The sequence below is a fragment of the Salarias fasciatus genome, chromosome 8 (genome assembly GCF_902148845.1).
Source record: "Salarias fasciatus chromosome 8, fSalaFa1.1, whole genome shotgun sequence".
In the NCBI taxonomy this organism is placed as follows: Eukaryota; Metazoa; Chordata; class Actinopteri; order Blenniiformes; family Blenniidae; genus Salarias; species Salarias fasciatus.
The window spans coordinates 15,023,323-15,035,177 of record NC_043752.1 but is presented as its reverse complement, the minus strand read 5'-3'; the positions used below and the strand labels follow the sequence as shown (position 1 = coordinate 15,035,177).

Sequence of the window (11,855 nt, the reverse complement as noted above, 5' to 3'; positions counted from 1 at the left end):
TCTCATCAGATGTCACTGTTCAAAACGCTGAAAAAAATCTAAGCCTTTGTTCATTTCTTTGCTAAAACTGATTAAAATGAGTGGTGTCAATCAATGCTAAAAATTAATTAATCACAATTAATCGCGATTAATCGTATCATTTCTGGACTTGTGATCAACACACAAAATCGCCAATTTAATGCAAAAAAAATGGCTTTATGTGAATGTTTTAACTAAGGTGGAGCAGTTTGAAAATCTCAAGTTGAGATGCTCAAAGATAATCCAGTCCCATTTTCATTTTTGTTGTTCAAACAGACGACCACAGTGGGACATGTGGAATATTTTCAAACTTCAAATGAAGAATATAATCCTTGTAAGTCACCTGAACTGACAAGGATGAAAAAAAGCAACGTCTCAATGACAGTAAAATGAGTTTTCCCTCCTCTTTTCTTTTCTTTGAGCCAATTGTTAACCCGAACGTCACTTTATTTTACATTCTTGCATGATAAATGTTGGACGTGACTGGAAATACACCAGAAATTATGAAATCTCCATGCTATTTTCTTTATGCTGAATACTGAAAGGGTTGAAATGAAAAAAACGTGACATCTCACAGGAAAGAAGATGGAATGAGAAGGGTGGGGTCATGCAGATGGATGCAGGAGGAAGTGTGCTGCATTTTTGTGCAATGTTACGTCAAAACTAGTACAACCTGTGAGGGGGGTCTGATTGAGAGTCCTCGCCATAATATTTTCAGCATTAAAAAAACTATACGTGTATGTGTGTGTGTGTGTGTGTGTGTGTGTGTGTGTGTGTGGTGGGGTGGGGTGGCGGGGGGGGGGGGGAGAACAAAGCATCACGTAACTCTTACATAAGTTACAGTAAGCTTACACTTACCGTAACCGACGGAAACATTCTTCCTGGATTTTTTTTAACCCACATTTTTACAAAATGAGATAAGATGCATGTACTGTAAAGCGAAAGCCAGATTAATGCAACCTCGTGCAAAAGAAAAAAAAACTGTGAAAAGTCCAAAAATCATGTCTTACAATTGAACTTTTTTTATAGCTGACAGCACGTTTTTATAAATCCTCCCTCGTAGCACAGCATTTATGATCATCTGCTCCCTCAGTGGCTTTCACTCCCTCCTCACAGATCTCTAATCTCATGTCGGGTCCATTACTTTTTTAAGTTGCTTTTCCTTTTGTTGTAATTTATAATCTTTTCAAAGTCATCCTGTCGGTCTGTATGGCCTTCAGGACACGTGTTTGACAGTTCTGCATTAACCTGAAGGCACATGCTTCCAACTTCATGACTCGCTGCATGCAACACTCATGATCGAAATTCCTTCATCCTGTGGTATGTCACTGTACATTCTGTCACGTTAGCAGTGAGACGCAGGTGATGAGAACAAAGTTTGATTTAACACTTATGGAAACCGATCCCCGACAAGCACCGCTGTTATATAACACACTTAACATCCAGGAGGGTTTGGGGGTTTTCAGAGTGTGAGAGGACGCGTCCCTCCTCGTGGAGTTGTATCGACGCCTCCTTATTTCAGACAGTTCAACAGAAACCTTTAATAACTGAAGCGACTTCGTGTATAACCTGTGTGTGTGTTTGAGGAATCCATAGTAACACAACAAAACAACGTCACATGTTGGGACCAGACGTAGACGACGTACCATTATGACATTTAATCATCTTGTAATTAGCTTTTTGGTAATGTGATGCTTTTGACCTCGGAGTGAAGCGAACTGTTCCTCATTCTCAAGTGGGATGAATGTCTGCTATTTTTGATCATCGCCTGAAAGTTGGCCATTTAAACTAAGTTCCTGGTTGACAGACTGAATGCTTTGTGATACTTGATACGCAGCTCCTCAGGTTTTTTTTTTCTTTCTTTTTAATCCTTTTTGGCTCTCCAGCAATAACCCTGTTTTGTGTGTGTGTGTGTGTGTGTGTGTGTGTGTGTGTGTGTGTGTGTGTGTGTGTGTGTGTGTGTGTGTATGTCACAGGTTCCTTCAACCATCATCTTGAATATGAACAAACCTGTAAAGTAAAATATGGCTGTCTGAAGGATTTAATTCATCTAAACTAAGACTTTTCTCGGTGTAACACACTGCTCAAAAATTAAATAAAGGGTTCGGTAACACTTTAAGCACCCGGTTTAACACATTATAAGTAGTTATAAACACTCATACATGGTCACAATGCTTTATAACTCACTATACAGCACTATACAGCATAGGGTTCGGGTTAGGTCCTGGCATTGTGATCATCTATGAATGTTTATAACTATAGCTACACGTGTTATAATGGCATTATAATGCTTTATAAATGCACTTATGTGCTATACAGGGTGGCTTCAAATCAAGTGTTACCAAGGGTTCATATCAATTACACATCCTAGATCTCAATGAATGAAATATTCCAGTTGAAAATCTTTAATCACTACAAAGCGGAATGCATTGAGCACAAAATAACATCAAAGATGATTAATGTAAAACAAAATGATCTCATGGAGGTCTGGATTTGGAATCATACTCAAAATAAAAGTGGAAAATCACAAAACAGGCTGATCCAGCTTCAGTGAAATTCCTCAAGACGAGTCAGAATGAGGCTCAGGAGTGTGTGTGACCTCCAGACCAGGCCTGGACCAGAGCAGCAGTTTGTGGTGGTGGGACTCGCGTCTCTCCAAAGAAACCAAACCCTGAACAGGTTGATTTCACAGAGGTGTGATTCACTTGGAGTTATGTTGTGTTGTTCAAGAGTTCTCTTTATTTTTTTGAGCAGTGTACATCCACGAATCTACTTTCTTGAGTTTTGAGTCCTTTCAAACTAAATTATAATTAGGAAACAGCATGAACTACAGCACAAATCCAACAATCAGCAGCTAAAATGTATAAATTGCAGACACGCCTGTAGAACAACCACATCAAACAAATGACAGGCTGCAGTAACTAGTACACAGGTTTAATATTACACTTGTATGCTTCACGTTTTTATATCAATTTCTTTTGGGCTTCCAACCAACCTGTAAATACAGAGTATGGCCTTGATTTTTTGTACTCTGTTACAGGCTTTTGATGCACAGATGCAGTAATTAACTGAGTGTTCAATTAATTATGATGAATTTTAATAAACCACAGGTTGATGCGTCACATTTTCTCTTCGCGTGGAAAGCAGCAGGAAGCTGGAGCCTGTTCAGCTGTTGCCCAGTGATGGAGAGGTTTCATTTCACATGAAGATATTTCATTATTACTTCGTCCTGAGCAGGAAACGACATCCAATCATGTTTCTGTCTCTTTCCTGAATGCAAGTGAGGTCAAAGAAACCGAATAATCCAACAATGTGCAACCAGACCCGAGCAGCTGCAAGACAGGCCGAGAGAGGCAGCTGATTTTCTGAGTGGAACTTAATCCTTCATACAGGACGACTACAATTTGTTCAAATGCAAATTCATAATAATCAAATGCAACATTTGTTTTCTTCCAGTGTGTGTGAAATGCTGCATCGAGTTGATGGAAGTTATGAGGGAGCATTCTTTCTTTCTTTTGTTTTCACATCAAATGACAAGACCTCTGCACTGACAGAAATGTGATCTGAGTCGATCCCAGCCAACACAGGCAGGTTACATGACGGGCAGGGCACCATACACACAGTTCATTAACCTCTCATGCACGAGTATGAAAACCAAGTTATTCAGAGAAATCACATGCGAGCACGGAAGAGTGTCTCCCAAATCAGTAGCTGATTACAGCATGTATTTCTTCAAAAAGGAGTGGAGTCATGTTAGTTGTACAATTCACTGAACTCCTCACCTTTTTGCTGGTGAACTGCCAGTTTTAGTAACTAACTGTGCCTTGTCGAACCCAAAAATTTAGATTTTACAGCTCTTTGTTTCAAGAGTGCAGACATCCAGCCTCTGCTGTGGTTCAACAGAGGAAAATCTTCAAACTGTCTGTTTAGGCAGCCTGTCAGAATCGGTCGATTTTGTGTTTAAATATATTTATTAAATTTTCCATTAATACAAAACATAAAACAAGAAAGAAAAAACAATCCCCCCACCCACCCCTGCTGTCACCGTTATGACATATACAATTCAAAATACAGAGACTTCGCACTGCAGATTAATACAAATCATAACAATTGCACTGAAGTCAGATACAAATTGTATGAGTACAATACAGCAATAAAAAGCAGCCATCAAGGGCTATACCAGTGTCGTTGGTTTGTCAAAGAAAACAAAAAAGCATTTCCAAACCTTCAAAAATTTCTGCTCTGATCCACAACACTGCATATATAATCTTGTCCAAACGGAGGTTAGATAGCTCACAAGACCAGAGCGCGACCAAAACATATGGAGCAGGGTAGCATCACAGACTTTACATCTACCACGTGGGGTCTATTTGTGGAAACATTTTCACCAATTTAGATTTGGATTGTACCCGATGCACGATTTTGAACTGAATCAATGAATGCCGTGCAAACATAGAGGAGGAATTAATCTGTTTCAAAATATCTGCCCACAAGTCATCATCTATCTGCATCTGAAGATCTGTGCCCCAAGTATGCTGCAAGTTGGAATTTATAACAGAGAGACAATCTAATTGCTTGATTACAAAAGAGATAGCCCCCTTTTTCTTGATATCAAACTCAAAAATGCGGTCTAGTACCCCCTTTGCTGGTTTGTGTGGAAATACAGATACAGTCTCCTTTATAAAATCCCTAACCAGTAAGTATCTGAAGACGTTAGAAGCTGGCAAAGTGAATTTATGTGCCACTTGTTCAAAAGATGCAAACTATCCTACAATATAAAGATCAGCTGTGAAAGATCATACTTTTGCCTTCAGGAATTCTCAAGGTCCGCACTGGAGGGGCATGATCGGATATCAAAATTGTTTTATATTCACAAACCTGCACATATTGGGTGAGATTACAGTCAATGAAGAGATAATCCATCCGGCTATAGGAATGGTGAACATGTGAAAAAAAGGAATATTCTTTATCTCGAAGGTGCAGAAACCGCCATACATTTATAACCCCAAAATGGGAAAGGAATTTTTGCAAGTAGGAGACCGACTTTGACTGTATGCCACTCACACTTGTGGAGGATCTGTCCATCACAGGGTCCATACAGAAGTTAAAGTCCCCCCCAAAAATGAGCAAGTGTAAATTTAGGTCAGGGATCAGTCTAAGGACACGTTGAAAAAATGAACAAGCGTCAAAATTAGGCGCATAGATGTTAACCAGCACAACGCTCAAGCCACACAAAGAATTGGTGACTACCAAATAACGCCCATAAATGTCAACTGTGGAGTTGGAGTAAACAAAGTGTGTGTTTTTGCTAATGACTATGGCAACGCCCCCGCCTTTGCTTGAAAAGTAGAATGAAAATACTGACCTCCCCACCCACTTCTTAGTCATACATGATTAGAGTTCTTTAAGTGTGTCTCTTGGAGAAACGCTATATTAACTTTTAACTGCTTGAGATGTGCCATGACCTTTTTACGCTGAACTGGATGATTCAAGCCCTTGACATTCCAGCTAATTACATTAAGTGTACCCATTGGAAAATGTAAGGTCAAGTGATATTTTCAGTGCAAGATAAACACAAAAGCAGCAAATAGATTTAAACAAAAAGGGATCATTAAAGCCCAGTGGTGACAGCATAAAAAAACCCAAACAACCCCTCCCACCCCCAATAGGGAAACTAGCTGTTAAAAAAAATAAACAGCACACCTAACCTAACTAACATTAGTCTTCCAGATATAAATCCTGACCTACTCACATCGTCAACAAGGTATTAAAAAAGAAAGAAGAAAGTTTGACCCCTTTAAATAATAACTGAAAAATGACACCTATAGGCCTTTTACAAAAATAAATATATAGGATGTATCCATATTAATAGCTGGAATAACAAACAAAAATACTCTTCTAAACATAAAGGAGATGCTTTGAGGACAGGGCCAGGAGTGGGTTTATATAAGAGAGTTACCTTTGCTGACCTGCAGCTGTATATATACTAACCTGGCCTTATAGGGAAACATCCTGAAAGTCCAAGCTTGACACATTAAGAAGAGTTAGCAGCAGCTTCAACGTAGTTTTCTGGCTCCGAAACAGAGCCGAACCACATGCGACTACCATCAGCCTGTGTGATGCGGAGCTTTGCAGGGAATAGCAGTGTTGTGCCGAGTTCTGCCTGCCTGCCGAGATCTGCGTCCCCTGGTCGCGGGAGCGCGCCCGGAGCCCGCTCCGCTAAACTATGAGACGCCAATCTGTTTTCTACCGCACAGTACTTCTTAATAATGAAAAGACCCGCATATCGAACGCGTTTTGTATCATTTGATCTAAAAATGTCCATAGGATGGGGGGGTGCATTATTCAGCAGGACACATTTAGTCTCTGCTGTAAGGAATCGCAGAACTACCACAGTGAAAAAATACATTTCCGAGCTGTATCTCGTTATAACGGAGACAGTTTTCTCGTTATAAGGCTGGTGTGGGGGGTGGGCTTCGGGAAGGGGGGCGGGGGGGGGGGGGGGGGGTGATGCCCTGGATCTCGGGGTACGTGGCCAGAGCGCTGGGCCGGTACTGGCCTGGGGCGGGTAGCCACCCATGCGGGCTGGTTCTCCTGGGTATGATCATGACCCTCCGCCTGGGTGGGGGGTGGGGGGGTTGGCTCTTGAGCTCTTGGGCCTTGGGCTCTCGGCTCTGCCCACACGAGGCGTCCCGGGCCCGGTGTGGGCCGGCTCCTGCCAGTCCAGGCTCCCTGGGGCCCGGGCCCCGGAGCTGCTGGGGTTCCCAGCCGGGGCGTTCCTCTGGACCGGCGCGCAGGCGTTTGCCTGGGGGAGCGCCTCGGATCTGGGCTGTGTGATGGCCGCCGGCTGTCTGGGCTCTGAAGGCCTCTCTGTCCTACTTCTGGCCTTCTCAGGGGTCACTGGTCATATATGCATGACACACTATCACTATCACATTCGCATGACCACGCTGATCTTTAATCACTCTTCACATTCTACCTGTGGACTCAGTTACCTTGTCTTCTTGTGGTGGGTTAGACTAATGGGGATCTGTGACCTCTCTTGATGCTCCGGTGTAATTTCATGCTCAATCTCTCAGTTTGCACGCCCCCAGGTAACTACTAGCTATGTTCTCCAAAAAAAAAAAAAAGTTTGTGGTGTCCTTGCACTTCCTTCCTTTTCTACACCTCCTTTTCTTGTTGTGGCCTTGTCTATTCACTTGTTTGTTTCATTGACTTTTTGTTTCGGTTCTGGTTCTGTCGGTCTCTGTGTTGGTTGTCAGATCTGTTTTGGTGCTGTTCAGATTGTGGTTTGGGACTGTAGCTTGGCACACGTCGCTTCAAGCTTCAATGCGCCCGTAATAGGCTGAAAAGAGTAGAGGAGGGTCAAAAAATAATGTTTGTTGTGGGAGCGCGACCGCCACACGTCTTACTCCATGGGGAGTGGAACCGGAAGCCTTCTCAAAATCGGTTGATTTTATCCCACTTGTGCCTTTAAATCCCTTGAGAATGGTGAAAATCATGTCCAAAATCTACTTTAACTGCAAGACGATGAACTTGAATAATGTGTTGGTGAGGAAAGAGGCAAGCAGCAATGATTGATAAATAAAAGAAACTGAATTGAAAATTTTCAGAAAAAGGAAAAAAATGAAGTAAAATTTCCATTTGTAAAACCAAAGGATCCAGACATGTCATCCAGGAGATGAAATTAATTCCAACTGTGTTAAAATAGAAAAAAAAAATTCCAAATTAGTTGGAGACAAAAAACCCAAAGAAAAGAAGAGAAAATAATAATTCAAAAAATGTATGTTGCAGCTATTTTTCGTACATTTCACGTGTTTTTCCAAAACACTTCACCAATTCTGGTGACGTACACATCCTCCCCAATTTATCTAACTCTTTTCATCAATTCTTTATTACATTCAACATCATGACCGCACTCTGTCTGCTGCTTTTTAATCAAAAACTTCCCTGAATGCCCTCTGTACCCTCCTCTTCACTATCACTTTCTTCTGAATCCGTACCCTTGGGCCCCGCGCATCTATCCAGTTTCCTGGCGTCCTCCGACTCCCTCCTCCCGGAGAGGATTGGAGATGCAGGTTCGATCTTAGACGGCACCCTCTTCTCCGATCGCCAGTCTCCTGATATCGGTTCCACTCTCGTCGTCCTTCACATTTTCTCTCAATCTGCATGCGATCGATGGATCGATGCTCCTCGCACTGGGGTTCCTCACCCACCAATTCATTCTCCTCTGTGATCCTAACGTCCAACTCATCCGGTAGCTCGTTAGCCATCGCTGCTTCTGCTGCCGCCGATCTTGATCCAGTCTCTCGTGGCGTCCTGGGCCCCTGGACGCCACAATATACATATTCTCCCTTTTTGTTCCTCCTCCGACAAGTCTCAATCTCGACCATCTTGATCACTTACTGTCCAGCTGAGATCACAATCGCCAGCAGAACTGCATTTTTCCTCTTCAACAAAGGATCTCTTCTTCCACTGCCCTTTGTGTATATTGTTTGAAGGCTGCTGTGCCTTTGTCTTTCACCATCATCCCTCTGATCTCCATTGCTCCAGCAGTGGCTTTCACCACCAAATCACGGCTCTCAGAGGGGCTGATTACATATTTGGGTCAGCCAGAATTCCACTGGTTCAACAGCTGCAGCCAACGTTCCCACCACACTCTGCGATCCTTTCAGGTGTAAACATGTGTGGGCATCTCAGCACCACCACTTGGCGCTTTTTCTTTTTTATTTCACAGGAAAACACACCAACATTTCCTTCACAGGCTTCCTTCAGTTGCTCTGTCAGCCTTGCAGCGTCTAACAGACTGTGGATTTTCACAAATTGCCAGGGAGGGATTTAAGTCCTTCAGATGATTACAATCCCTCTGAATCTGAATCTTCTAAGTCACGAGTGTAGAATATGAAAAATAATTAGATGGAATAAAGCTTGAAATGAAATAAAAGATGAAAAACAGAACAACGTGAAAGTACGAGTGAAAGTTCTGCTTGTACCTCGGCTGCCGCCAACGCTTCTGTCATCTTGCGACCATTTTCAGTACATGTCACCTGTTATACCAAAACACTTGCCTAATTCTAATCAAAAGTAGCGACTGTTAAAAGTTGTTTTACGACAGCTATTCACATCACTGACTGAGCTGACACTGTCTCAATGAGTCAAATTTCATCTAAATTCCATGAAAAGTCTAGCAAAATGTCCTGAAGTCTAAAAATGATCCTGAATCGAGTTCCTTAGTGTGAGTGATGGGAGCCAGCATGAGACACAAACATGCAGTTTTCTTTGTGCTGTGTCCCGTTAAGACAACAGCTTGTAATATTCTTTATGGCCACAAGATGGCAGTGTCATATTATCCTGAAACGGTTGACCCTCATGAGGACGTGAAGAGTCCAGAGTCATTTAATCTTAATGGAGAGTTAATTGAAGTGTTTCATTAGAGTCTGAACAGAGTGACAAAAGGAATGTAGTCAGGAAGATACAGTGTGGTGATGTTAATCCTGCAAGGAGAGAGAGAGAGAGAGAGAGAGAGAGAGAGAGAGAGAGAGAGAGAGAGAGAGAGAGAGAGAGAGAGAGAGAGAGAGAGAGAGAGAGAGAGAAGATGGGTGTTAAAATCTCCAGACCTGAGGAAGCCTCCCAGTCCGAGCTGAGTGAGCGGCGGGCGGCACACCGAGGCTCTCCTGCTGGTTTCTCAGGCGGTTTAACGGGGTCCGGCCTCGTCCGAGCATGGATTTACGGAAGTTGGAATGAGCCGGACGAGATCTGCATGAGCGTGAAATGCTGCCGGAATCCACGCGCCATGAGGACGTCTGTCAGTCACTGCTTAGCGTGGACACTTCTGAGAGGCTCCTTCTGTCTGGTGAGTTCAGAAAGTATGACGAAAACTCTTCCTGAGATGCATTTAAATGTGAACGTAGGTTAGATTCTTTTCGCCTGTTTCCATCTTGAGGGTATATTTTCTGTCCAGCTGCTCCTCAGGCAAAACCAGGCGCACAGCGACTTCACCCTGGGTGAGAAGGCGTCGCCCGAGGCGTCTTCACAGAAGCTCTGGGTGCTTCAGACTCAGAAGAACAAGCTGACCCCTGACCCCATGGCGCCGCTCTCGAGGCAGGGCCTGTGGGAGGTGTTGGGCAGAAACTCGCAGTCCCTCTCCGGCCCCTCCTGGAAGACGAAGCCGCAGCCCGCCGCGCCGAGGCCGTCCCGGATCTTCACCTGGGGCGAGTTCTACTCCAACGTCAAGACGGTCAAGCTCAACCTGCTGATCATGGGGAAGATCGTGGACCACGGCAACGGCTCCCTGGGCGTCTACTTCCGCCACAACTCCACCGGCGTGGGCAACGTGTCGGTGAGCCTCGTGCCGCCGGCGAGGGAGGTGGAGTTCGACCTGGAGCGCCAGAGCGTGGTCAACCCCAAGGACTCCAAGACGTTCAACTGCCGGGTGGACCACGAGAGGACCGAGCGCAGCAAGAAGGTGATGCCGTGCAACTACGACCCGGCCAAGACGTGCGCCCACGAGCAAACGCAGAGCCAGGTCAGCTGGACGTGCTCCAAGCCCTTCCAGGTCATCTGCATCTACGTGTCCTTCTACAGCACCGACTACCGGCTGGTTCAGAAGGTCTGCCCGGACTACAGCTCCCAGAATGCACCGCACCGGCCCACGGGTTAAGACCAGGGTCGTGGAAGGCACCTCAATGAACACACTTGAGCCGAGCCAGTCCAAAGGATTCTAAATCCAGGCAAAAGGTTTTCTTCAAAACATGTTTTTGCAGTTAAATACGACCTTAATGCAATATTGTTTTTTTTTTATTTATTTCAAACTGATCTGACTATAAAAGTCTTTTTTTTTACATCACTGATTAATTGAACGTTGTGTGAAAAACCATCTTGTAAAGACAAAAGCAGAAAACGATCACAAGGTCGACTTCAGCATCACAGTGCTTATTATATATTGGTTATTGATCAGTTTTTATAATCCAGAAGCCGAGCAGTCATCCTGTCAGAATGTCTAAAACATGTTCGCATATTTCAAAACAAGTGGATGCTAAGTTTGTGGTTGATAATGGCATTTACAGTGTACTTTTTTTTTTTAACCACTAATAAACAATATCTGTAATGAATTGTATGTCTTCTGTTCCACTGCCATGTGATTTTTTTTTTTTAAATGCTAAAAGGTGACAAATACAAAAAAAGTGTTACATGTGATTAATGCACGTAGTTTACGGGCATTAATCACATGTAACACACTTTTTTTGTATTTGTCTTGTGAAGATGAGGTCATCTTTGCACTGACATGTATTCCTTGACATTCTGCAGTGTGTGTGTGTGTGTGTGTGTGTGTGTTTTTTTTTCTTCTAAATCCATTCGGTGATCATTTGCGGAGTCTCCTCAGAGAGTGACCGCTTGAGCCCTTCAAACCACCTGAGTCCACCGAGGAATCAATAAAACTCCTTCACAAGCAAGTAAAAAAAAAAAAATAAAAAATCTGATTTCTGTAAAGAAAGCTGAACGATCTGACTTCAAACCCACCGACTCACAGACACGCCTCATGGACTCAACTTAAAGTCTGAAGTAAGAATTTGAACGATACAAATGTTTTATATTTACAGATGCATCTTTCTATTACATTTAATACATATAAACTGTAATATTTCAGCATTTTTTTGGTTTATTCTTTAACATTTCAGAATGCAAGTAATGTAAATTACTTATTTATAGGTGTTATGAGTTTGCAGGTCCCCCCTGTGCACAGCGCAAGGACATGCATATCATACAGTGCATTACAGAGAATAGTTGTATTGATTGTATCAGTTAAACTGGCCTTTTTGAAGTGTTTTCAAGTGAAG

The 11,855-nt window shown here is 43.1% G+C and overlaps 1 protein-coding gene across 1 annotated transcript; it reads left to right on the top strand.

Moving 5' to 3' along the window:
• The first annotated feature begins 9,728 nt into the window (after nt 1-9,728).
• Nucleotides 9,729-11,082, top strand: LOC115393319 (neurexophilin-1-like). The gene is made up of 2 exons (XM_030098248.1): nt 9,729-9,871; nt 9,980-11,082. The coding sequence occupies exons 1-2, from the start codon at nt 9,779-9,781 to the stop codon at nt 10,676-10,678; spliced, it is 792 nt and encodes a 263-aa protein (XP_029954108.1). The 5' UTR covers nt 9,729-9,778; the 3' UTR covers nt 10,679-11,082.
• The last annotated feature ends 773 nt before the right edge of the window (nt 11,083-11,855 follow it).

Bases quoted from the DNA above. Each gene is read 5' to 3' on its own strand.
- LOC115393319 (XM_030098248.1), top strand. From the start codon at position 9,779: ATGAGCGTGAAATGCTGCCGGAATCCACGCGCCATGAGGACGTCTGTC. The intron at 9,872-9,979 runs GTGAGTTCAGAA...TTTTCTGTCCAG, and splicing joins TGAGAGGCTCCTTCTGTCTG to CTGCTCCTCAGGCAAAACCA.